The 27,554-nt window shown below is 41.5% G+C and overlaps 1 protein-coding gene across 1 annotated transcript; it reads left to right on the forward strand.

Annotated features, from left to right (window-relative positions):
- The first annotated feature begins 282 nt into the window (after positions 1 to 282).
- On the forward strand, positions 283 to 21,229 carry LOC149244131 (anthocyanidin-3-O-glucoside rhamnosyltransferase-like). The gene is made up of 3 exons (XM_089371436.1): positions 283 to 345; positions 561 to 656; positions 20,618 to 21,229. Exons 1-3 carry the CDS (start codon positions 283 to 285, stop codon positions 21,227 to 21,229), a joined length of 771 nt encoding a protein of 256 aa, XP_089227562.1.
- Positions 21,230 to 27,554: the final 6,325 nt, after the last annotated feature.

Raw genomic sequence — 27,554 nt, forward strand, 5'->3', positions numbered from 1 at the left:
TGATACGATTTACGGTCTTGATTTTTCGAGTTTGGTTGGAGGGTTTATTGGCTGTTTTGGCAAAAAAACTGGTTCATTTGGCCATGCTCTATCTCAGTGCTCTGCTCTGTTATGGCGACCCTGTGAATGGTTTCGACCAGTTCGCCTCTGAAGCTTCAAGTGCCTATCTTTGTCCCGCTTGCCGCTAAGATTGTTTGGTTAAGTATTTTTACACCACTGCGATGGTATGCTGTGACAGTACTTCGAATTACTTGATGGGTTCTTGGTCATTTTCGAACAGCTATGAAGGGCATGACCTGGCCTTTAGCAGTCTCGAGGAAAAAGTTGCTACCACGACAACCTGAGGTAAACATTGCTCAACTGATAATTCAATGTCTTTAAAGTTTATATGTTTTTCCTTTTCTACCTTGGCTAAGGTGGTTAAGTTCTGTTGCAGGCTTGGTCACGACTTCGATGGCTACCCAGCTCCCGCTGAGGTAAGCCATCCCTATCTCCCATGGTTTTCATTATGGACCAATCTATTACAGAGTTTGGTTTCTCATAGTTTATTTGTTGTACAGGTAAGGTCTCTGAAGCTGGTTCGAAACCCTCGTTTGATATGTGCATTTTTTAGGGCGACCTCCTTGCTAAACTTTGCTCCTTTCCTCACTTTCCAGGTATGTTTGAATCTACATTTGTATGCCTTGGTTTTGTTACCCAGGGTTTCATGAGTTGTAATAGTTGGTGTTTGAGGCTATGGCTAGGATGTGTTGTTAATTATGATTTGTAGTAATCTTTGATGTTTTGGATATTATTGGCTTATATAAGCCATCCCAGGGTTTATATTGCTTGGGTATTTTCCTGTGGTGTTCTCTTCGAACACTTCACAAAACTTATTTATGAATTTTGTACAATGTTTCAAATCTAGACCGTTTCCAATGAGATACAATTATAATTTGACTTGTTAATGAATTTTGAGTTTAATGTATTTCAGTTTGTTGTACAATCAGTTAATGAGTTTCCGAATGGTTGATTGTAACTACCCAAAGGCTATTTGTTTTTATGATTTTCTTAGGATCTTTGATGAACTACGCCATTCGTTTTTAAGTGAATTTAGCAGATAGTTTAATTGTAATTGTGATAGGCATGATTAGAAATCATGGGATTCGGTTAAAGGAACCGAGGTACATGGCTCTAGATGAGTTCTTTCCGAACTCGTCCGAGGCTACAAACCCTAGGTGTCTGTTGAAATGCGATGCAACTATAGATTTAATCTGAATGTGTAGAGAAAGGTTCTCCATGTTGACTTTATTATACAGTTTGAAGAAGGATTTCCTGAGTGTATTGAAGAACTGATATTTAGACATATATTGCAATATGAATATTTTTGCAGTCTCGTACAATTCATATATATATAACCTACAGAGAACAGATAGGGTATTTTCTTTATTGTTTTCCACTTATATGTTTTTGGGTTAAATCAACAATTGTCTTTAACACTACCTTGCCTATTAAATCAATGTTCTTGCTAATTGGCAGTTTAGATTTACATATATCAATAAACATTAGTAATGCATATTATCATCCAGTTTTACTATTCTACTCAGGAATTAATAGATGTCATGTACTAATGCTAAATAATTTCTATACTTTCTACTTACAATAAACATTCTATCTTCTCCAGTGATAATGATTAACATGATAGTATCACTTATTTGTCTTTAGTGTTGCACACACTAGTTATTTGGAAGATCTCACCACCCAACCTCGGAACTGGAAATTACATCCAGATTCCCCCTTCAAGCCCTTCCACTTCTGTCAATGAGGAACATCTGGGTACCTTAGGCGTCAGGAGTCTATCCAGCCTCAAGTCTCATACCCCAGAATTGTTACCATAATTTTCTTTCCCAATGGTTAGGTTTGCCAACTCTAGGATGAATTCATCACAGTCGTGATTCCTCACCCCCCCCCCAAGGATTCTACCCTTTTTCCTCTTAAGGAAAAGGGTGAAGGAACAATTGTAACTGTTCTTAGAAGTTAATTCAACTGTTTCTCTGATCTTTTAACAAATTGGTCCAAAGTCTTTTAATTAATAATTAACAGTATTTGTTCTGGCTATTTGAGCCCAATAGTTTTAATAGTTTAAATAAAACATAAATGAAATTAAACTTGGTGAAAAACAATTTATGATGTCTCATTGTATGTTACACTAATTTTGTTTTTATTTATGTATGTTGACACTACTTGTTATTGGTACAAGGAATTTGTTTGAGGAAGGCTCACCAACACAAAGACTTGAAGCCATTTTACATAATAAGGGGTTGTGGTAATGTTAGATGGATTAGCATAGTGTACATGCACACAATATAAATCAGCATATATATAATAAAAAGTTACAAGTTTTTTATATTATTTTTTATTCAAAAACATTCTAAAAAGTTAACTACATAATCTATATAAAAAACTAAACTATAATTAAAAAAAAAAAGAACACAAAATTATAAGAGAAAATCATTATCAATATTATTGTAAATATTTTTCCTATAATATTAAGATATTAATTAACTAAAAAAGAATTGATAAGTTATTTGAATTTATAATACACACACTTCATACTTTATAAGCATTAATTACACCTATAGACGTGTTTATTTTGGAATAAGGCTTTCTGAATTTTAATTAAATTATCAATAATCATTAGGTGTGAATGGTAGAGATTTAATCTCCATAGAATATTCATGAGTATTTATAGTAGTATACACGAATTAATATTTGAAATCGATCTCCAAAGTAGTTATGTTATTTTCACTCTTCTAATTAAATTGATTAATTAGAACAAAATGTCATATGAGAAGTGTCATGTGGAGTGAGTTGTCGCTTTTTAGGCATGTGGTATTGATAAGCTATGATATTGTAACAAAGTTTATTTACAAATTAAAAATATCCATGGTAAAGTGGAGGTAAATATCTATGATAAAGAATTTTGTTCTATATTTTTTAAAATCTATATGTTTAACTTACATATTAATTCATTTTATAATTAATAATAATATTAATATAGCTAGGTTTTATGTTTTTTTTTTTTTTTTTTTTTTTAACAACGTGAGATGTATCATGAAGTAAGTGTTATGATGCAAGCATTTTGATGGAATTCATTTTTTAATAAAATCAATAAGGTTAAAGATATGGTAACAAAAAAACATAAAATGATAAAGAAAAAGTTATATGTTTTTTCAAATGTAATACTTTAATTTTAAATATATTCTTTCATAAAAAAAAAAAGTAACACGAGTATCAACTAGCACAACCACATAAATAAAGTGGTTGATATAATTTCACAAATATCATTTATCATATGTCAATTGCTATATGAAAAATAGACTATCAACTAACCACTTTATTAATGTAAATAAGATTAATAAACCATAATAAATTATGATTAAATATGTTCAAAATACATTTAATAACCATTAACCATAATTAATTATAATTAACAAAAATTAAACTATAACAAACTATGCTTAATTACCATTAACTACCATTAATAAAAGCTAAATTATAATTAATAAATACTTCTATACACCAACCTTTTTTTCCTATTGATTTTAAACTTAATATATAAAATAATTAAAAAAATATACCTAAGAGTAACAACGCCATTCACAAAGTTACTCCCTATACAAAAATCAATAAGGTTAAAAGCATGATACCTAAAAATAAATGCATTTTTAAATGAGTGCACATTAATTTTAAAATATACATTCAGAATATCAACAAGGTTAAAGGCACATTAATGAACGAAAGCAAATAAATTAAACGGTGAAAATTTGGACATGTTTTCCCGTTGCAAACTACCCTACACTCAAAAGATAAATAATGATTCAAGTTTTGGAAGGTTTTAAAGTGGGTGCAAAATACATTTTAATTTTACAAGCTTAATGTATCTCATACGGGTCGAGGTTGTGGTCGTCAATGAAAATCTCGTCTATTGTGTCTAGATTTCTTGTGAGATGATCGGATAGTTGTTTCACTTTTGTTTTTTTTATGTGTAATAACAAAGTTGATGTGCTCAAAGTCATTTACAGGAATGGAACGGTTTTCAAAGCAAGTGGATGATTATTTAATAATTTTTTTAATATATTATTATTTTTTAAATTTTTACACTGATAGGCATCCTTTTAATTAGAATTGGGCACTTTCATGATTTTACTAATCAAAAAAATTGATTAGACGGTTTCAACCCTCTTATTGGAGTTGGGCACTTTAATGATTTTACTAATAAAAAAATTGATCCGACGGCTTGAATTTAAAGATGCCAGTATCGTAGTTGCCACAGTATCAATGGATTGAATTCACACCACTAACTTCTATGCATATCTAAATCGCTTGCTAACTTAGGAAGATAAAGGGCGTTTTCTCTTAACAACATGTTTAACACATCTTTACATTTTCTTGTAAAATATCCTATTATACTTTTAGTTAGAAAGGAGAAATTTTCCCTAATCTCTTTCTTATTGAGCTAGAAAACATATGCTATCATCTCATTTTTAATTTTTTCCCTAGCAATAAACTTTGTGAATGTAACTATATTCACATTCTCTTAGGATGAAAATTTACAATGCCAATTAATTTGTATTTTTTTTTAAGAAGGGTTATTTCCATTATCCATAAGTTTTTTGGCATTCACTCATTTTATGAATCTCCTCATTTCAATTGACATTTAATAATTTCTTTTTAGTTCACTTATATTTTTCATTGTACCAACTATTACAAGCTATCTTAGTAAGAGAATATTTTCAGCCTCTCGCCCTTTAAGAGAATATTCTCAGCCTCTCCTTGATACACTCGCTCAAGGTTCTACACCTAAGGGTCACTCGTGGTTCCACAAGTTGGCCCTCTACCTCTCTTTTGGTCCACTAGGCAAATGAGAAGGTTTATATATAAAGTTGGGTGACAGACTTACCAAACAAAGGTCATTGATCTATTGGTAGTCATTGGCAGATTTGGTGGGGGAAAATAGAGTTCCAACCCCACCAACCCCATACATAAAGTATTCATTTTAACGTAATGCATTAGTGGTTTAATTTTGGGTTGATGGTTATAACATATACCGTGACATGTTTTACTGGGCAGACGATTAATGCTAAATGGAGCCGCCCAATGGTGGTCGACCCACGTGGGCCAAGTGGGATCAACCCCCACCGACTTCCCATATGACAGTGACCACTTAGGTTGGGAAGTTCCGTCAAGGGTGGCCTACCCACCCATACCATGTTTTTATTTACAATATAATAGCATTGAGACTTGGGGGTGGCGAGGTTGGCAAACTGCCACCCAAAATATTATTTTTTTTGTTTTTTATAATCAACTAGTTCAAATTTTTCTGCCAAAAAATAAGGGACATTAGGAAAAATAAGTAGCTGACAAATTTGCCCATCCAGCGACTAGATTCCGTGCGTCAGGTTGCTGCTAAATTGTTGCCTCCTTAAGCCTGCCACTTTGCCAAGTTTGATCCAAACTTTGACCAGCTATAACTTGAGCATATGAGCTCAGATTTGAGTGTCATTCACACCGTTGGAGTCAAGATGACAAGTAATATGATCTAGTCTTAGTTTGACTTCCATCTAATGACTTTCATTTTTGAGCTATTTTCAAGGCCACTTGTGCCTATAGATCCTCCCGGATCATTCCTCCCCACTAAGAAGCTTTTGGTCCTCCAAAATCATGAACACATCCTGCATAATTCTTGTGTCTTCTTTAAGCCACACTTTCAACATAGATATAGATGGGGCAAGGGAGGGGGTAGAAGAGAGAGAGAGAAGGGGATGATACAGAGAGGGAAAGGAAGAGGGAGAGATAGATGGATAGATAGATAGATATGGGGACAGAGAAAGAGAGCGTGACTTATGTTTAGGGGGTTGAGATAGAGAGACAAATAAGGAGAGATGGAGGGAGGTATAAATATAGATGGCAGGGGGGGGAGGAAAGAAGAGAAAGTTAGAGAAATCTAGCGAGAGTCAGATAGAGTCAGACGGGGGAGAGAGGGAGGGGAAGAGAGAAAAGGAGAGGGGGAGGTAGATAGACACATAATGGAAGGTAGAGAGAGAGGGAAGAAGAAAGAGTCTCACAAAGAGAAATACAGACATAGAAGTTAAAACTAGAAAGTCATGAATATTTTAGATTTTCACTAAAGTAGATGTATTAATTTCAATGTAGTTTTTGATTTCTAATTCTATTTGATCACATGCACTATATGCATTGATTTCAATGTAGATGTCGATTTCTAATTCTATTTAATACCTTACACTAGATGCATTAATTTCAATGTCGATGTTGATTTCTACTCCTATTTGATTGCTTGCACAGGATGCATTGGTTTTAGTGTAGATATTGATTTCTAATCCTATTTGATCGCTTGCACTAGATGCATTGATTTTAGTGTAGATGTCAATTTCTAATCATATTTAATACCTTACACTGGATGCATTGATTTCAACGTCAATGTTGATTTCTACTCAAATTTGATTGCTTACATTAAATGCATTGGTTTCAGTGTAGATATTGATTTATGCTCCTATTTGATTGCTTGCACAGGATGCATTGGTCTCTGTGTAGATATTAATTTCTAATCCTATTTAATCACTTGCACTAGATGCATTGATTTTAGTGTAGATGTCGATTTCTAATCATATTTAATACCTTACACTAGATGCATTGATTTCAATGTAGATGTTGATTTCTACTCATATTTGATTTCTTGCATTAGATGCATTGGTTTCAGTGTAGATATTGATTTCTAATCCTATTTTATTTCTTTCACTAGATGCATTGATTACAGTATAGATATTGATTTCTAATGCTATTTGATTGTTTGCACTACATGCATTGATTTTAGTGTAGATTTTGATTTCTGTTTTGATGCAACAAGATGTATGATGTACATTAATTTCAAAGTAATTAGATTAATAATGTTCATTGATTTCAGTGTAAGCACATATCTACCTCCTCCATCTATATCTCTATCTCCCAGTCTCTCTCCCTCTCTATATCTCTATCCTAGCCCCTAAACATACACACTCTCTCTATATCTATCTATCTCTCTAAGCCTCCCTCCCTCCCTTTCCCCTCCCTCTCTCTCTCTTCCCCTTCTCTCTCTCCATAAATATATCTCTTCCTCCCTCCCCGCCTTTGCCTCTCTCTTCCTCCCTCTCCTCCATATATATATATATATATATATATATATATATATATATATATATATATATATATATATATATATATATATATATATATATATATCTCCCCTTGTCTCTCCTTCTCACCCCCAAAACACACACACACACTCTCAACGTAACCACATAAAAATTATTCAACCATAACTACAATACTTGAATTTTCATCCTAAATAAAATGTTTGTTACCCCAAATGTTTTCTTCTTGAAACTATAAACTATTTATAATTGGCTACATTCTTATTAATCCTATTTTCCATCATTCAACATTGTTAATTACTTTGCATTCAAAAACAATAATAAAAAATAACTACCATTGAAAATTATTTGGGGTTTAACACTACATAAGTTACAATGATTGAATTTGGAGAAAACTACGATTAATATTGGAGAGCAATAGAGACAAGGTATGTTGTTTACTATAGTAGCTCGAGTTAAATATTTGAATGGTCTATTATTCCAACTACTCTTTTCATATTATCGATATGAGAAAATGGAAAAACTAATAGGTGTGATAATAGGAACAGTAGAAGAAAATACTTTCAGATTGATTGCAATGAATATTGTTTGTAATTGACTATTCACATTTTCTATCTATCAAAATTGTTACATTGACACTTTGCACTCATAATTTTTATTTCATCATTTTTCATCATTCAAGTTACTAATAGTCTCTCTCATTTCAACAAACTAAGGTAACAAAGCAATTTTTAAATTAAATTGACCAAATTAATCTTAGACATATTTAGCATATTTAAAATGATCAAAATAATTAGGTGTTGATCAAATTTTCTATGACTGCACACGACTGATACCAGCCTAGATCCATCTTAACACTTGATCTATCATGTTCCGAGAGGGATCAAATCTCTCGAGATGCAAACCTTTCCTCAAGTTTTGAACTAAAAAATAGGTTTGCAACACTGAATCTATCAAGTGCCAAGAGGAGGGATCAAATCTCTCGAGATGCAAACCTTTCCTCAAGTTTTGAACTAAAAAAATAGGTTTGCACCTTGAGAGATTTGATCCCTCTCGGTGCTTGGTATATCTAGTGTTAAGATGGATCTAGGCTGGTTATAGTTGAAAAACTTGAAAATTTAATTTATAAAAAAAATAATTATAGTAATAATATAATAATTTTATAATAAAATAATGGCATTTGGTAAGAGTGTTATTATAACTAGAACAAACATACTTAAAACAATGTTTAATGTATTCTCAATCTTCACATCTAATGGCAGTGGAAAAAGACTTCAAAATTCAATTTGTAAAAATAAATTGAAGTCATACTAATATAATAATAATTTTATAATAAAATAATGGCATTTGATAAGAGCCTTATTATAACTTGAACAAGCAAACTTAAAACAATGTTTAATAAATTCTTAATCTTCGCATCTAATAGCAGTAGAAAAAGACTTCAAAATTTAATTTATAAAAATAAATTGAAATCATACTAATATTATAATAATTTTATAATGGAATAATGACATTTGTATAAGAGTGTTATTTTAATATTATAATTTTATAATGGAATAATGACATTTGATAAGAGCATTATTTTAATATTATAATAATTTTATAATAGAATAATGACATTTGATAAGAGTGTTATTTTAGTATTATAATAATTTTATAATAGAATAATGACATTTGATAAGAATGTTATTTTAGTGATTCAATCTCCATCCTTAATTGTAGTTGAAAATTGCTTTAAAATTTAATTTATAAAAACAAATTTAAATAATACTAATATTTAATAATTATCTAATAAAATAATAATATTTGATACCAAAGTATTTATTGAAAAATATTTTAAAATTTAATTTATAAAAATAAAATTTAATCCTATTAATATTATAATAATTTTACAATAAAATAACCACATTTAAATAATTTTATAATAAAATAACAACATTTGAGAAGAGTCTCGTGCTAGACAATTTTAACACAATGTCCAATAAATTTTGGATCTACACATTTAATTATATAGATAAAATTAAATATAAAATTTAATTTATAAAAATAAATTTAAATCATATTAATATTAAAAGAATTTTGTAATAGAGTGTTGACATTTGATAAGAGTCCTATTTTAAGTAGGCCATATGAGCTAAAACAATGACGAATAAACACACAATCTCTAGACGCCATTCTAATTGGAAAAGCTTCAAGACCTAAACTATAAAAATAAATTTAACTTATATTAATATCATAATAATATAATTACGTAAATTCACGGCATTCCAGTTGAATAAACTACAAAATCTAATTTATAGAAATAAATTTAACTTATATTAATATCATAATAGGATAAGTACATTCAATAAGAGTATTATTCTAGTGAGACCAGCTTGAAACAGTGTCCAATAAATTCTCAATTTCCACGTCTATTAGTTGATAGAATATTCATACGTTTCACTGTGGCATGCGAAAGCCATCCCGTTACGTTTTTTATGAAGAGATACAAATTGCAGATGATATAGTGTTTTGTCACAACCCTCAGATACAATTAATGCAAAACATGTTGGAAAAATCACCGCACCTCTATAGAATCTGTAATTTCCACCCTGGGGATCCTAGTTACTGGTTCGTAACATTTACCAACACCTGCGGTTTTTGGTGTAATGGCAAACCTCCACATAGTATCAGAGCTTGGACCCAGGTTCGATTCCCCCGAGTTGTGTTTGAGGGGGGGCGTTGGAAGAATCTCCACACCTCTATGGAAACCGTAATTTCCACCCTGGGTGTAACGACCTGCAGTTCCTGGACGCGCGGGTGGACGATGCGTGCGTGCGGATGAACAGTGCGACCTGCGGTTCGGTTGGAGGACGAGCTCACGACTTGGTTGTGCGATGTGTTAGACGCATAATGAAAGATGGGCGAGTTACTTATACGCATGAGAGCGTGTGTTAACTTGTATGGAGGCCGACCTATGTTTATGAGGGAGCCGACATGCGTTTTGAAGGAGTTGCGATGGAGAAGGGGCTTTGGGCGAGTCGGCTGGGCAGCCAGGACTACGCCCTATACTTGGTATATATTGGATGAGCGTGGAGCTCATTCCAGCATCTCACAATCGCTCATCATCTTCGCTCTAAGGGAGAAAGGCGCAGGTTTAGTGCACAGTACTAAGGAGGAAGGTGCAGGTTTGGATGCGCCCATTCTTGGGCACGGTTGCACGGAAGTGACTCGCTTTATCTCGGTTGTGGGTGAAGGTGCGGGAAGGAGCGCCCGGTGGTTGGGTGAGGGCGTGCACGGGTGTGTGGCGCCCGACGGACGGTTGAGGCGTGCACGGGTGTGTGGGCCCGGTTTGTGCGACGACTTGGCGTGGGTGTCTTGGCGACTCGGGTGAGCGCCGGCCCGGCATGCAAGTGTGCACGGTGACTTGGTGAAGTGTTGAGATTGTGAACTGAGGTGTGTCTCCGTAGAGGTGCCCGTGTGTGGCGACTTGGAGGCGCGCCCGAGTTGGGCAAACAACACGATCATGTGACAAGGTGAACGAAGCGTTGGTGAGTCGTGAGGCGACCGTGCAGAGGTGTCGACGAGCTAGGCAATCGAGTTTTGCCTTGGATTGTAAATTTGGCTAAGTATGAAACTTGGTGTTTCCAAGTATACTTGTAAAGATTTGTAAACTGTTGTATAATATATTATTCGGGCAAACTCATTGTTCAGGGAGTTGCCCCTCCCTTTATACTGTGCAATTGTGTTCATCATTTATAATTGTTGTTGATAATGAATGTGTATGGATGTTCATTGGTATAAAGGCACATTAATAATACTTGGTTGAGAAACACAAACTAAGTAGGAGTAAGTGGTTAGGCGTAGTCCACGAACATAAGTATTGGTGAAAAGAAAGTGTTCGGTGGTGCTGCACCTCACTAAGAGCAGTTGAAAGACTACCACCGGCTTGGGGGCGTGACAGGTGGTATCAGAGCAGCTAATTTGGGCATTGAAGGTTGAAGCTGCTACACACCTTCACCGAAGTGAAGGTGGTATCAGAGCTAGGTTGGAGCTGGTGATTGAAGCAGATTCAGGGTTGAAGAAGCTTGACAGTTGGTGATAGTGAAGTAGGTACTTGCAGGTGAAGGAAGCTGTTTCACATACAAGTGAGACAAGAGTTGGTTCAGGTTGCAGACATCTTGGTGAAACTGTTGGATGGTCGAAACTAGATTGCAAAGAAGAAGGAAGTTGTTAGCAATGGCAGCTGAATCTCAGGCTGGGTCTAGTCACGGTGTGCAGGATGCTACTATAGAACTTATGGAAAAAGTGTTGGAGAAGATGGAGGACTTGGAAACTTCCTGGAATAGGAAGATGGACTTGTTTGATAAGGAGCAAGAGGCCAATTCGAAGATGAAGGAAGAGCTCGATGAACTCCGGACTCAACACGAGTACACTGACCTTATGTGTACACAACTTGAAGTAAGGGTCAAGGAGGTTGAAGAGGCAAGAGACCAAGGTCTTGCAGAGATAGTGGGCTTGTGAAAATCTCTTGACAAAGCCAAAGATGAGATCGTGGTGTTGAAGAAGGCCGTGAAGCATAACTCAGGTGGAGGAGTGCCTCATGTGAAAGTCAAGGAACTGGAATCTTACGATTGTACAAGGAGTGCAAAGACTCTTGGAAACTTTCTATGGGACATGGAGCAATACTTGGAACGATTGGGTCTATCTGATGATGAGACGAAGGTCAAGGTAGCTGCTTAGTTCTTGACAAAGGATGCTAAGATGTGGTGGTGAAGGAGGATGGATCAGATTGCCAATGGCAGTGCTGGTGACATTACTTCGTGGGATGACATGAAGAAAGCTTTTCAGACCCATTTCAGTCCTCAGGATGAAACGTGGGAAGCAAGGATGAAAATTAAATTCATAAAGCAGACCGGGAACCTTCAGACATATCAGCGGGAGTTTGCAAGTGCGGTTCTGGAACTTCCTGACATGGCGGAGAGGGACAAGGTGTTCAATTTCATTATTGGGTTGAAGCCTTGGGCACGCAATGAAGTGAAGAGGCAGAGGATTAGAACACTTGAGGAAGCTTTTGCTGCTGTGGACAGGTTGGTGGAGCATTATGATGAGACTTCTGATGATAGGAAGAAGAAGTCCGATAAGCCGAAAGATAAGAAGAAGGATGATGCTTCGAAATCGGATGATAATTCGAAGATGAAGAAAGCCTTGAAGTGTTGGATATGTGCTGGAGCACATACGGTGAAGAATTGTCCTTCTAAATCGAAAGTGGCTGCGATTGCACAATCTAATATGAATAACGAAGAAGCTTCTGTGGGGATGATGCAGATACTTGCTGCTACTGCTGCTACAGACGTGGTCTCTCGGAGGGATATTGAGAGGAATAGCTTGGAGTATGTTCGGATGAAGGTTGGAGGTGCTGATATACTCACTATGGTGGATAGTGGGGCTTCTCACAACTTCATGGGTGAAGATACTGCGAGAAGGATTGGACTGAAATTTGTACTAGTGAAGGCATAGATGAAGACAGTCAATTCTCCTCCTGCCGAAGTTCTTGGTGTAGTTGAAAAGGTGGACACAACACTTGGTGAGTGGACAGGGAAGGTCGACTTCACTATAGTGCGGATAGATGACTATGAGGCTGTGCTGGGGATGGAATTCATGAAACAATTCGATGCTATGATTGTTCCACATTTGAGGAAGCTGTACATTTACGATGGAAGGGAAGATGTACCCATTGGTTGGAGTGACAAGGCCTGATTGTAAGTTGGCAGTGATGCAAATGGAGGACGAGAAGCGGATGGAAGACATGAGTAAGCGATTGTCCATGGTTGAGACAAAGCTTACCGAGTAGTCATTGGTCATCAGGACACTTTCAGATAGTATCTTGGATTTGTCAAGAAGGCTAGAAGTGGTCGAGGATGATGATGATGATGATGAGGCATATGTGAGGCCGAATGTCCGGGAGGAGGATCGGGTCACTTATCTACAAAGGATGGAGATAGAAGATCCTGACAGATGGATTGAGTTGATTAGTGAGGGTGAGCCTTCAAGCTCTACTCCCTCCACATCTTCTTAGATGACAAAGAAGATGGGGCTCATTGTTAGTTGCTCATGGCACTGAGTCCTTAAAACAGGTTGAGCAGGTATGACAGATGGTGCAGGGATGGCTTGGCATCAAGCATCATGACATGTTGCAGATGGGATGGAGTTTCCATGGACTTGAACATGGTGGAGAGATTCTTGGTGAGTCCGGGATGTGGCAGAATCCGAGATAGACTGGTGAAGGCATAAGGATGTTCACTCTCATGGCTTGAGCGTGACAGTTGGATTAGCTACCCAACTAGTTCAGACATGGGGTCCGGAAGTGCACGGAGAGATGTTGGCATCAGGCAGACAAGGAGGACAGTTCACAGGATGAGGACGACACATGGTGGAGATGGAGTTCTACATATGTTGCAGGGATGTTTGCAGTATGTGGGAGGAGTTGACATCATGGACCAAGGATGAGACAGACATTGATGATGATCTTGGTGGATGGCTACCAGGATGGTATGTTGTCGAGGACGACAACGATTTCAGGTGGAGGAGGATGTAACGACCTGCAGTTCCTAGACGCGCGGGCGGACGATGCGTGCGTGCGGATGAACAGTGCGACCTGCGGTTTGGTTGGAGGACGAGCTCACGACTTCGTTGTCCAATGTGTTAGACGCATAATGAAACATGGGTGAGTTACTTATATGCATGAGAGCATGTGTTAACTTTTATGGAGGCTGACCTATGTTTATGAGGGAGCCGACATGCGTTTTGAAGGAGTTGCGATGGAGAAGGGGCTTTGGGCGAGTCGGTTGGGCATCCAGGACTATGCCCTATACTTGGTATATATTGGATGTGCGTGGAGCTCATTCCAGTGTCTCACAATAACTCATCATCTTTGCTCTAAGGGAGAAAGGCGCAGGTTTAGTGCGCAGTACTAAGGAGGAAGGCACAGGTTTGGATGCGCCCATTCTTGGGCACGGTTGCACGGAGGTGACTCGCTTTATCTCGGTTGTGGGTGAAGGTGCGGGCAGGAGCGCCCGGTGGTTGGGTGAGGGCGTGCATGGGTGTGTGGTGCCTGATGGACGGTTAAGGCATGCACGGCTGTGTGCCGCCCGGTTTGTGCGACGACTTGGTGTGGGTGTCTTGGCGACTCAGGTGAGCGCCCGCCCAGCGTGCAAGTGTGCACGGTGACTTGGTGATGTGTTGAGATGAACGAAGGTGTGTCTCGGGTAGAGGCGCCCGTGTGTGGCGACTTGGAGGCACACCCGAGTTGGGAAAACAACACAATCGTGCGACAAGGTGAACGAAGCGTTGGTGAGTCGTGCGGCGATCGTGCAGAGGTGCCGACGAGCTAGGCAACTGAGTTTTGCCTTGGATTGTAAATTTGGCTAAGTATGAAACATGGGGTTTCCAAGTATACTTGTAAAGCTTTGTAAACTGTGGTATAATATATTATTCGGGCAGACTCATTGTTCAGGGAGTTGCCCCTCCCTTTATACTGTGCAATTGTGTTCATCATTTATAATTGTTGTTGATAATGAATGTGTATGGGTGTTCATTGGCATAAAAGCACATTAATAATATTTGGTTGAGAAACACAAACTAAGTAGGAGTAAGTGGTTAGGCGTAGTCCACGAACATAAGTATTGGTGAAAAGAAAGTGTTTAGTGGTGCCGCACCTCGCTAAGAGCGGTTGAAAGACTACTGCGGGCTTGGGGGCGTGACACTGTGGATCCTAGTTATTGGTCTTTAACGTTTACCAAAACCTGCGGGTTTTGGTGTAACGGCAAACCTCCACAAAATAGGAACTCCTTGTGGTATGATGGACAACCAAATTAGAAAGAAGAATCTTCATTTTTTGTTGTTTCCCTAGCTGGCGCAGGGCCACATTAATCCCTTTCTACAGCTCTCGAAGGCTCTTGCAATCCACGGCCACACAGTCTCCTTTCTCTCCACTCCCGTTAACATCTTCAGAATTAGACCTTCCCTGCAACTTCAGGAGTGGCAGTGTAACGCCCTGTGGTCGATGAGCGACCGGGCGCGCGCTCCGCCCGCTCCACAATGCGACTAGGGCATGAAATGAACAGCAAGCGACCAAAGGCATGACATGTTTATGTGGATGAATTGGCGCTCATGAGTTTATAGGGTGAGTTAGAGGAGCTCGTCCACGAGCCGGCCAAGAGGCGTAAGGCAAACGAAGAATGGATTGGGGGGTAGTCCCGCGCCATGGGCGGGCCGACCTGCCAAAGTTTGATGAACGCACGCGGTTCGAGATATGTGGAAGGGTCAGCCAAGGGCACGAACTCCACGCAAGGAGGCATATAAACAAGGCGAAGATGTGTGGCATTTTCACCATCAAAATTGGCTTGATCGAACAAGGAAGAGACGCAGAAGTGAAGGTATAGCCGCAACGTGGTGCAGTTCTAATGCACCCGCACGCCGAGCAGGATACATGAAGACTTGCGCAGTTTGAAGTTCGGTAGGGCGCGGGTGGAGGGTGCGCTAGGGTGCCCACCCGCCAGAATATTATATGCGAGTTTGGGTTGTGTTGGGCGTGGGTCGTGCACGAGTGCGCCCGCCCGTTCGACAAAGAAACTTGTGTTGTATTGTGTTTTGGGTGAAGTCGTGGTGAGACCACCGTGCGCTCTTGCACGGGTGGGTGCCTGACTTGGATATAAATGCTAGTGGAGACAAGCTCCCAGTCATTGTACAAACTCTCTCATATATAATAAAAGATTACTCTTGCATATGATTGTGTTCAAGCTGATGTTCTATAATGTCTTTATACTAATGGTTTCCACACATTAATATGTATTTCATACTTTATGATGAATGTTAAGTCGTAATTCGTAAAGTAATATGACAATGGTGAATGTTAATTACTTAGGCGGTGCCGCACACGGCAAATTTAACGAAAAAAGAATTGGAGGCATGACAGGTGGTATCGGAGCTGATTCAGGGTTGAAGAATCTTGACGAAGCAGGTTCACAGGGAGTGAAGCCGTTGCTTGATGAACGCAGAGAACAGACATGTATGCAGGGAAAAGTTATGGAGAAATCATGGATTAATAGTGTGGGTTTCGTGGACTTGATGGTTCATGGCAAGACCATTCAAGATCTAGTGGACACAGGGGCCACTCATAACTTCATGATGACACGGTTGGCAAAAGAGGTTGGACTGATGATCTTCCCATCGAATGTGGAAGTCAAGGTAGTGAACTCTAGAGCTAAAGTGGCGGGTTTGCACACGAAGTGCCCATGCAGATAAAAGACTGGAAGGGTCAGTTGGACTTCATAGTGATGGAGATGAACGACTTCGATATGATACTCAGACAAGATTTCTTGAAGGGAAATAGGGCTATTGTTGTCCCCTTCTGTGATGAGGTGGTGCTGGTTGGACAGTCACAAACTTGGACTTTGTCCACTCATAGGCAAAGGAGGGAAGTCAAGGTGCAGCATGTTTCGGCACTGAGTTTAGAGAAGGCTATGAAGGAGTCAGATATGGAGACATATGCGGTGATGTTCAAGGACGTCGAAGGTGATGGAGTGGGCACGCCTGTTCCAGCCGAGATTTATTGCTAACCAAATATGCGGATTTGATGCCTAATGAGCTACCAAAGAAGCTTCCACCAAGGCATGCAGTGGACCATAGCATTGAGCTTGAGCCAGGGAAGCAACCCCCGGCTAAAGCACCTTATCAATTGTCAAGACCTGAGTTGGAGGAGTTGAAACGACAGCTAAAGGAGTTAGCTAATGCAGGTTTCATCAGACCTTCAAAGTCCCCTTATGGAGCTCCGGTATTGTTCCAGCGGAAGAAGGATTCGAATGAGCTACGGATGTGCTATGATTACTGTGCACTAAACAAGTAGATGGTAAGGAACAGGTTTCCTTTGCCACTGGCTACTGATTGCTTTGACAAGCTTGCGAAAGCCTGAGCATTTTCCAAGCTGGACTTGAGGCATGGGTATTATCAGGTGCGGATAGCTGAAGGAGACGAGAAGAAGATCGCGATAGTAACAAGGTATGGTAGCTTTGAGTTCCTTGTTATGCCATTTGGGTTGTGTAATGCTCCTGCTACGTTTTGCACTTTGATGAATGATGTCCTACGACCATACTTGGATTCGTTCGTAGTAGTATACTTGGACGATATAGTGGTGTTCAGTGACAACATGGAGGATCATAAGAAGCACTTGGCGATGGTGTTCGAGGCAGTGAGGGAAAATCAGTTGTTCTTGAAGAAGTCTAAGTGTGTGCTCGCTCAGACCGAGATTCCGTTCCTTGGGTATATTGTTGGTCAATGGTACATATGGATGGAGCTGAGCAGAGTGAAGGCGATCGAGGACTAGGTTGAACCGAAGAATGTCCATGAGATGAGGGTGTTTTTGGGCATGACCAACTACCAACGGAAGTTTGTAGAGGGGTACTCCAAGGTAACATCATCACTGATGACCTATTGAATAAAGACAAGAGGTGGAGTTGGACAGATAAATGTTAGAAGGCATTTGATGACTTGAAGAAGAAGATGGTTACAGCACCGATACTGAAGTTGCCTGACTTCGAGAGACCGTTTGAGGTACACACTGATGCTTCAGATTTTGCCATAGGAGGGGTTCTTATGCAAGATGGGCATTCGGTGGAGTACGAGAGTCAGAAGTTGCAGGATAGAGAACGGAGGTATCTAGTCCATGAGAAGGAGACGACTGCAATCATTCACTGTCTTCATGTGTGGAGGCATTACCTGATTGGGAAGCTGTTTGTTGTCAAGACTGAGAACGTTGCAGCAAGTTATTTTGCACACAACCGAAGCTTTCTGCGAAGCAAGCTCGTTGGTAGGACTTCTTGGCAGAGTTCGACATGACTATCGAGTATAGACCGGGAAGACACAATGCAGTAGCAGATGCCCTTGGTAGGAAGGGACAACTTGCAGCATTGGAAGGAGAAGACCGGGCAGCTAGGAGTAGGAGTCGAGTTCAGATTTCAGAAGAGATGCAGAATAAGCTCAAGGAAAGTGTTGAAGCTGATACTTTGGCGCAGAATATAGTGAAGCAGATAAAGGAGGGGAAGACACGAAAGTTCTTTCTATGGGACGAGTTCTTGTTCTTTGGAAACCGACTCTATGTTCCAAAGTCATCTGGGCTCAGGAGGCACCTTTTGAAGGAGTGCCACAACTCGCCATGGGCTGGCCACCAAGGGATGCGACGTTCTTTGGCATTGCTGGAAAGAGGATTCTTTTGGGAAAAGATGCGAGAGGATGTAGAGGAGTATGTACATACGTGCATCATTTGTCAGCAGGACAAATCAGATACTCATAGGCAAGGAGGACTATTGCAGCCTTTACCGATTCCTGAGAGACCATGGATGAGTGTCTCGAAGGACTTCATCACTCAGTTGCCACAGGTTTAGGGGTATAATGGGATAATTGTCGTGGTTGATCATTTTTCCAAGTATGTTGTCTTTGTTCCAACAAAGATACCGTGTGGAGCTGAGCGGACTGCAGAGTTATTCTTTAAGAACAGAGTGAAGTATTGGGGGATGCCATTAAGCATCATGTCGGATAGAGATCCGCGTTTTACAGGCAGATTTTGGACCACATTATTCAAGTTAGTTGGGACAGAGTTGTTGATGAGTTCGAGTTACCATCCACAGACAGATGGACAGACCGAGAGGATCAACGCATTGTTGGAGGACTACTTGAGAAATTATGTGACGGATGATCAGAAGAATTGGCCTGAACTCTTGGATATTGCTCAGTTTAGTTACAATATTCAAAAGAGTTCTGCGATGGGGTATAGTCCATTTGAGTTGGTGAATGGGCAAATGCCGGTTGCACTGCATACCGTAGTGACAGGAGGTTTTTTGAGGAGTCCTCATGTGAAGAAGTTCATGAAGGCTTGGGATGAGACCTTGGAGTTGGCACGGTTGCGCTTGCACAAAGTTGCAAGGAGAATGAAGAAATGGGTTGATCGAGGAAGACGGGATGTGCACTTCAGTGTGGGAGATATGGTGTTTCTCAGGATTACCGGGGAGCAGTTTCAGCCAGCCAAGGGGACTGCGAGCAAACTGACACGGAAGTATGAGGGACCATTCCGAGTGAAGAAGAGAGTGGGGGAAGTTGCTTATGAGTTGGAGCTTCCACACCATATGCACATGAAGCATCCAGTTTTTCACATGAGTCAGTTGAAGAAATGTAGACTTGATGCTGATCATCCAGAGAGGGCTGAACCACCGAGAGGACCAGCTGGGATTGTGGACAAGCCAGGACTGGAGTTGGATAAGATTCCGAGATTTAGAACTACAGGGATTGGTTGCCACATGAAGTGGGAATTTCTTGTCAGATGGAAGAATGCACCGGAGGAAGAAAGCTGGGAATCGGAGGACTCACTTTGGAGATGGAAGAAGAAAATTGAGAAGTATGACAGGAAGCTTCTGAGGAAGTCGGGATTGTCGAGGGCGACAATGATTTCGAGTGGGGTAGGATGTAACGCCCTGTGGTCGATGAGCGACCGGGCGCGCTTTGCCCCCTCCACAATGTGACTAAGGTATGAAATGAACAGCGAGCGACCAAAGGCGTGACATGTTTATGTGGACGAATTGGCATTCATGAGTTTATAGGGCGAGTTAGAGGAGCTCGTCCATGAGCTGACCAAGAGGCGTAAGGCAAACGACGAATGGATTGGGGGGCGGTCTCATGCCATGGGTGGGCCGACCTACCAAAGTTTGATGAACGCACGCGGTTGGAGATATGTGGAAGGGTCGGCCAAGGGCGCGACCTCCACGCAAGGAGGCGTATAAACAAGGCGAAGATGCGTGGCATTTTCACCATCGAACTTGGCTCGATCAAACAAGGAAGAGGCACAGAAGTGAAGGTATAGCTACAGTGTGGCGCAGTTCTAATGCGCCCACACGCCGGGCAGGATACATGAAGACTTGCACAGTTTGAATTTTGGTTGCGGCGCAGGTGGAGGGTGCACTAGGGCGCCCGCCCATCGGAATATTATATGCGAGTTTGGGTTGTGTTGGGCGTGGGTCGTGCACGGGCGCGCCCACCCGTTTGAGAAAGAAACTTGTGTTATATTGTGTTTTGGGTGAAGTCGTGGTGAGACCACCATGTGCTCTTGAACGGGTGGACGCCCGACTTGGATATAAACGCCGGTGGAGCCAAGCTCCCGGTCATTGTACAAACTCTCTCATATATAATAAAATATTACTCTTGCATATGATTGTGTTCAAGCTGCTGTTCTATAATGTCTTTATACTAATGGTTCCCGCACATTAATATGTTATTCATATTTTATGATGAATGTTAAGGCGTAGTTCGTAAAGTAATATGACAATGGTGAATGTTAATTACTTAGGCGGTGCTGCACCCGGCCAATTTAACGAAAAAAGAATTGGGGGTGTGACAGGCAGGGCCGGATCGATCTGCTGGAACTGCCATTACCGCCCGCGAAAGGCCTGACTCCAGGGGCGGAATGCACGGCAAACATCCCCATAGAAATATTGTTTGAGCTCCAGAAAGCCATAGATGGCCTGGGGAAGCCGTTCGCAAGTCTCTTCAGGCAACTCTCGCCCAACTACGTTGTTCATGACTTCATGCAGTATTGGACAAAGAACGTCGCTGCTGTGATGCGCGTATCGTCCGTCTATTTCACAGTGTATTCGCCGACGATCTGCGGTTATTCCTTCCTCCCTTCCAGATTATTGAACAAGGAAATAACTGCCAAAGAGGTGTCGGCTCCGCCGCCTGTATTTTTGTGTTCGGTGATCTTGTTCAGGCTGTACGAAGCGAGGGATATGTTAGGTATGCACGTTGGAATACTCAGTATTGTTACTCCGCCATATCGTCTGGCTAAATGTCTGCAACGATGCATGGTCGTGGCCGTGAAATCATGCTTTGAGGAGGACGATAAGTATATTCATTATTTCCAGGAGACTATCGGAGTTCCCGTGCTCTCTGTGGGCCCACTCATGCCCGTCTCAAAGCCCGGTCTGGACCATAGTTACCAAATTCGGTCGAATTGATGGAAAAAATTCGAGAATATGGCAGTTCAGTTCGGTTCGTGAACTAATTTTTTAATTCGAAGTTCGGTACGTCATGCTCAGTTTACAAGAAAGCACAACAGTTTTCCACATAGCCGATTTAGTTTACAGAGTTTGCCACGTCACATATCTGCTCTTAAAAAACCCTTTTCCACACAGTGGATTTAGTTTACAAGAGATAACAGCGAACCGTTATCATATTCAACTTTCCATTAACGAACTTAGATTTGATGGACATCAGAGCAACTTTCCAAGAGCTGTGAGATGGCAAGTTAAGTCTTAATGAATGGTAAATCTGATCGATGAGATTTTAGGAAGTATAATTTTTAGCAAGGTTGTTAATGTAAGGTTGTTAATGGTTGCTTTTTTAATCTCTAAGTTTGAATGGTAACACTGGTTAGCTTTTAATCTATGACATTTTAGGAAGTATATTTTTTAGCAAGGTTGTTAATGCAAAGTTGTTAATAGTTGGTTTTTTAATTGATGAGATTTTAGGAAGTATTTTTTTTAAAGTAAGGTTGTTAATAAAATCTGTAAAAAGTTAAAGAAAGTGATAAATAGATTATTTAGAATATATAACAAAAATATGTGTTATATATTCATTAAATTTAAATACAAAAAATTTTGAGTAAATATTAAATTATAATATTTAAAGTTTGTATTATATAGAATAATAAATGTTGTTGTTAATAGTTATAGTAAAGAATTTGATTTGATTAGATTAATGTTATTGGAAAATAATAGACATTTGTATATTTCAAAAATTTTAAAATATTGGAAAAACAATATATTTAAATATTTGTAGATGTCTACTCGCCAATTTTTTTCCGTATTAAATTTTAAGCAATCGAATTTTTTCTGTATCGAATGGAATTCGAATTCGAAAACCGCGAGGACTCCGACCTGCTGTGTAAGGACCTGCAGTCCTTGCGCGCGCTCTGGCATGAAATGCGATGACAAATGGACAAAGTGCGAGCTCGGACCATCAACCCAGAGGTGATATGTTATAATGCGATGTGTAGGAAGGGAGAGTGAAGGTTATATACATGCGTGGGAGCGTGGAGGAGCACCAACGGGCCAACCAACAAAAATAGCAGGCCGACCGATGGTTATAGGCGTTTGGAGGATGGCCAACAAAAGTTTAAGTGTATTTGCGATAGAGGTTGAGGGCGTGGGCAGGTCGGCTGGGTAGCCACGACCTGACCCTGCCACTCATATATATTGGTGATGCGTGGAGGTCATTTCCACCATCGCTCATCACAACGACTCACTCAACATGTGAAAGAAAAGGCACAGGTCTAGTGTGAACGCAACAAAGAAGAGGAAGGCGCAGTTTTGGTGATGCGGTCGTTCTTGGGCAAGGCCGCACAGAGATAGCACCGTTTCTTGGTTTGGGTGAAGGACGCGGGTAGAGGTCGCCCACCGGTTGGAGTAGGGTGTGCATGGGTGTGGTGCCCGGGTTGTGCAAAGGAGCGCCCGACAGTGAAACGAAGGCGTGGGCATCCGGTTTGTGCGATGACTTGGCACGGGTTCTTGGGTGACTCGGGTGAGCGCCTGCCCGTCGTGCAAGTGTGCATGGTGTGACTTTTGGTGAAGTGTTGAGATTGTGAACGGAGGTGCGACTCATGCAGAGGCACCCGTGTGTGGCGACTTGGTTACGACGAGGTGCGCCCAAGTTGGGCAAACAACATGATCGTGCAACGAGGTGAACGAAGGGTTGGTGAGTCGTGCAGCGACCATGCAGAGGCGCCGACGAGCTGGGCAACCGAGTTTGCCGAAGATTGTGAAAATTTTCTAAGTATGAAACTTGGAGTTTCCAAGTATACTTGTAAAGCTTTGTAATATTGAAAGACTATATAATATATTATCAGGCAGACTCATTGTTCAGGGAGTTGCCCCTCCCTTTATACTGTGCAATTGTGTTCTACATGTATAATTGCTGATGTTAATGAATGTGTATGGGTGTTCATTGGTATAAAGGAACATTAATAACACTTGGTTGCGAAACACAAACTAAGTAGGATAAGTGGTTAGGCGTAGTCCACGAACATAAGTATTGGTGAAAAGAAAGTGTTCGGTGGTGCCGCACCTCGCCTAGAGCGGTTGAAAGACTACCGTCGGCTTGGGGGCGTGACAGTTGGTACCAGAGCTAGCCTGAAGACTTGGAGGAGTCTTGCAGGAAGTTGGGTGAAGCAGGTGTACATACACTTGACAGTTGGTGACAGGTACTTGCAGGTGAAGGAAGCTGATTTCACATACAAGTGGAACAAGGGCTGGTTCATGTTTTGCAGGGAACTTGGAGAAGGCTGAAAGGCAAAATGGGGGATGAACCTATGATAGGTGAATCTAGCCATAATGCAGAGGAAGTCTTCCGGTACAAAGTGTTGGAACAAATGGGTCGATGGAGTTCTAACTGGGTTTCGATGAAGGCTGAGAACATGAAGATTCGGGAAAGCTGTTCGGAACTAAGGAGGGAACTTGAAGAACTCAAGAGCCAATGCGGAAGTACGACAGATGTTGAACTCAAGGAACTTGATGAGGAGATCCGACGAAGTGGTCTTGGTCTTCAAGAGCTCTTGGATGAAAGAGCCCGGTTAAGGAAGAAAAGTGCCATGGTGGAAGCCGAAATCAAGCAAGTTGAGGAAGAAATAAAGAAGAAGCTTCTTGGTAAGAAGATCGTTGTAATTGAGCAGGAAGAGCTCGACTACATTGACAGGCTGGGAACTCACTACCAAGACAATCCAGAGGATGTTCGGAAGCTTAGTTCTATGGAAGTAGTCAGTGGGCACTTGGTTGGTGCACTTAAGCAGAATGCGATGGAGGGCAAGCTTGAAGGAAGTCAAGATAGACCAGGATCGAGTTGCTTAGAAGAGCCAAGCAAGGAAGTGAAGTACCTTAGGAGGAATGTCAAGTTGGAGCACAAGCCAATTGACACTTCTGAGGCCGAATTCTTGAAGAAGGTTGCTGATGTGAGACACAAGATAAAGCCGACAGAAGGAGGTGATACCTTGAAGCTGAGTTTTGTGCAGGGGATCGTGAAGGGCAAGAGATTTGCAGCTTTGGTAGATACAGGAGCTACTCATAGCTTCTTAAGCAGGAAAGCAGCAAAGTCTTTTCGGAAGAAAGCAAAGATGGAGAGGGAATGGAGTGCTTTCAAAGCAGTCAACTCTACCATGAAAGTTGTTATTAGTGTGATGGAAAACACTCAGGTCAGAGTGGGATCATAGTTTGGTAATTTGGACTTGAGGGTCATGGACATGAATGATCATTCTATGGTGCGGGGGCAAGATTTCATGAAACTTGCACAAGCCATACCAATGGTGGACCGGGACATTCTCTTGATCACAGCTGAGGGAAGAACCATGATGGTTCTGATGAATAGAAGGAGTTGCTTGGGGTATAAACCGAGGATGAATTGTATGACTTTGTATCCCAAAGATCCGAATGTGAAGCATGAGGATGTGGAGCAAAGATGACTTGGCAGTATGACTCAAACAACAAAGGAAGAGAAGCTAATTGACTTCGTTGCAAAAGAGAGGAGGAATGAAGTAAGTGAGAAGGCAATCTCACGAACCTTGAAGCACTTGACAAAGACATCTTCTACTGGTGATCTTCACAATGGAGTTGTGAAAGAAGGGAGTCCAAGTACTACTTCAGACATAGTGGTTGATGAGGATTATGGAGGTAGAGATCCTGCTGGTATAGTGGATTTTTTCAGGTATGCTATGGGCATATATGACTTTCAGTTGACGAAAGCCAAGCTTGGGGAGCTTGGGTGTACATGTGAAGAGATTGAGGCTATGCACAGATATTTGAGGACACAACATCAATCTGATACATGGGTAGACGAGAGTTAGGGAGGAAACTTCCTGGCCCTCCTTTCTCTATAGACAACCTTGGAAATGGGTTGATGCAGGGACCTTGATTGGAAGGGGCTGCACCAACTTAGCAAGGGGCCTTGGGAAGAGGCTTCTTTATGACAGATTGCAGACTTGGATGCAGATGGCCAGATGTTGGGATGGAGTCTACATGGGTTGGACATCATGAACAACTAGAGTCATGGACATCAGGTTGGAGATATGGAGCATGACAGTTATGAAGGGACATTATGCGGGAGCATGTGTAGAGGTGTCATTCATGGACATTCTATAGGGAATGCCGAAGCAAAGGATGTTGTGCAAACGCTGTTATGACATAGAGATGTATGAGCCAGTGGAGAGGTTGTACACTCTTGTGCAACAAGACCATGGGCTGAACATGTTGCAGATGGGATGGAGTTTCCATGGACCTGAGCATGGGAATTGGACAGATTCTTGATGAGTCCGAGATGTAGCAGAAGTCAGGGAAACACTGATGGTGGCATAAGGATGTGCATTCTTATGGTTTGGGCATATGGTTAGATTAGCTACCCAACTAGTTCGAGTCATGAGGGGTACCAGTGTGCAGACAGATGTCCGTATCAGGTGGAGTATCTTGACAGGCAGCCTATGGAGGGACGACACATGATGGAGATGGAAGTTCTACATATGTTGCAAGGATGTTTGCAGTATGTGGAGGAGTTGACATCATGGACCGAGGATGAGACAGACATTGTTGATCTTGGTGGATGGCTACCAGGATGGTATGTTGTCGAGGACGACAACGACTTCAAGTGGAGGAGGATGTAAGGACCTGTAGTCCTTGTGCGCGCTCCGGCATGAAGTGCGATGACAAATGGACAAAGTGCGAGCTCGGACCATCAACGCAGAGGTGATATGTTATAATGCGATGCGTAGGAAGGGAGAGCGAAGGTTATATATATGTGTGGGAGCGTGGAGGAGCACCCACGGGCCGACCAACAAACGTAGTAGGCCGACCGATGGTTATAGGCGTTTGGAGGATGGCCAACGAAAGTTTAAGTGTATTTGCGATAGAGGTTGAGGGCGTGGGCAGGTCGGCTGGGCAGCCACGACCTCGCCCTGCCACTCATATATATTGGTGATGCGTGGAGGTCATTTCCACCATCGCTCATCACAACGAACTCGCTCAACATGTGAAAGAAAAGGCGCAGGTCTAGTGTGAACGCAGCAAAGAAGAGGAAGGCGCAGTTTTGGTGATGCGGCCGTTCTTGGGCAAGGCTGCACAGAGATAGCACCGTTTCTTGGTTTGGGTGAAGGACGCGAGTAGAGGTTGCCCGCCGGTTGGAGTAGGGCGTGCACGGGTGTGGCGCCCGGGTTGTGCGAAGGAGCACCCGACAGTGAAACGAAGGCGTGGGCGCCCGGTTTGTGCGACGACTTGGCACGGGTTCTTGGGTGACTCGGGTGAGCGCCCACCCGTTGTGCAAGTGTGCACGATGTGACTTTTGGTGAAGTGTTGAGATTGTGAACGGAGGTGTGACTCGTGCAGAGGCACCCGTGTGTGGCGACTTGGTTACGATGAGGTACGCCCAAGTTGGGCAAACAACACGATCGTGCGACGAGGTGAACGAAGGGTTGGTGAGTCGTGCGGCGACCGTGCAAAGGCGCCGACGAGCTGGGTAGCCGATTTTGCCGAAGATTGTAAAATTGGCTAAGTATGAAACTTGGAGTTTCCAAGTATACTTGTAAAGCTTTGTAATATTGAAAGACTGTATAATATATTATCGGGCAGACTCATTGTTCAGGTAGCTGCCTCTCCCTTTGAACTGTGCAATTGTGTTCTTCATGTATAATTGCTGATGTTAATGAATGTGTATGGGTGTTCATTGGTATAAAGGAACATTAATAACACTTGGTTGCGAAACACAAACTAAGTAGGATAAGTGGTTAGGCGTAGTCCACGAACATAAGTATTGGTGAAAAGAAAGTGTTCGGTGGTTCCTAGAGCGGTTGAAAGACTACCGCCGGCTTGGGGGCGTGACATGCTAGATTGGTTCGACCGGCGGAGGCCATCATGTGTGGTGTTTGTGTCATTTGGCAACGTTTTTGTCGAGAGAACAAGCCCACGAACTAGCACTAGGTTTAGAGGCAAGCGGGCTCCCGTTCCTCTGCTCGCTGCGTGTTCCTCACTTCTTCGACAATGCCCAAGAATATGCCTTGGAGCTCCTCCCCGGAGCTTTTGAGACTCGAACACAGGACCAGGGTCTGGTAGTCTGGGGTTGGGTGCCGCAGGTTCGGATGTCTCTCACCTGTCAGTGGGTGCATATCTGAGCCATAGTGGGTGGAGCTCTGCCATGGAGGCGCTGACCTTCGGAGTGCCTCTCGTACTCTTGCCAGTAAAAATTGATTAGAGCTTGAATGCCCGGCAAATGGCGTCCGAACTGAAGATGGGGATCGAGGTTGACCGGGGA

Source organism: Pinus tabuliformis, chromosome 8 (assembly GCF_031772625.1).
Source record: "Pinus tabuliformis cultivar Carrire ecotype Pingquan chromosome 8, CPIR1, whole genome shotgun sequence".
In the NCBI taxonomy this organism is placed as follows: domain Eukaryota; kingdom Viridiplantae; phylum Streptophyta; class Pinopsida; order Pinales; family Pinaceae; genus Pinus; species Pinus tabuliformis.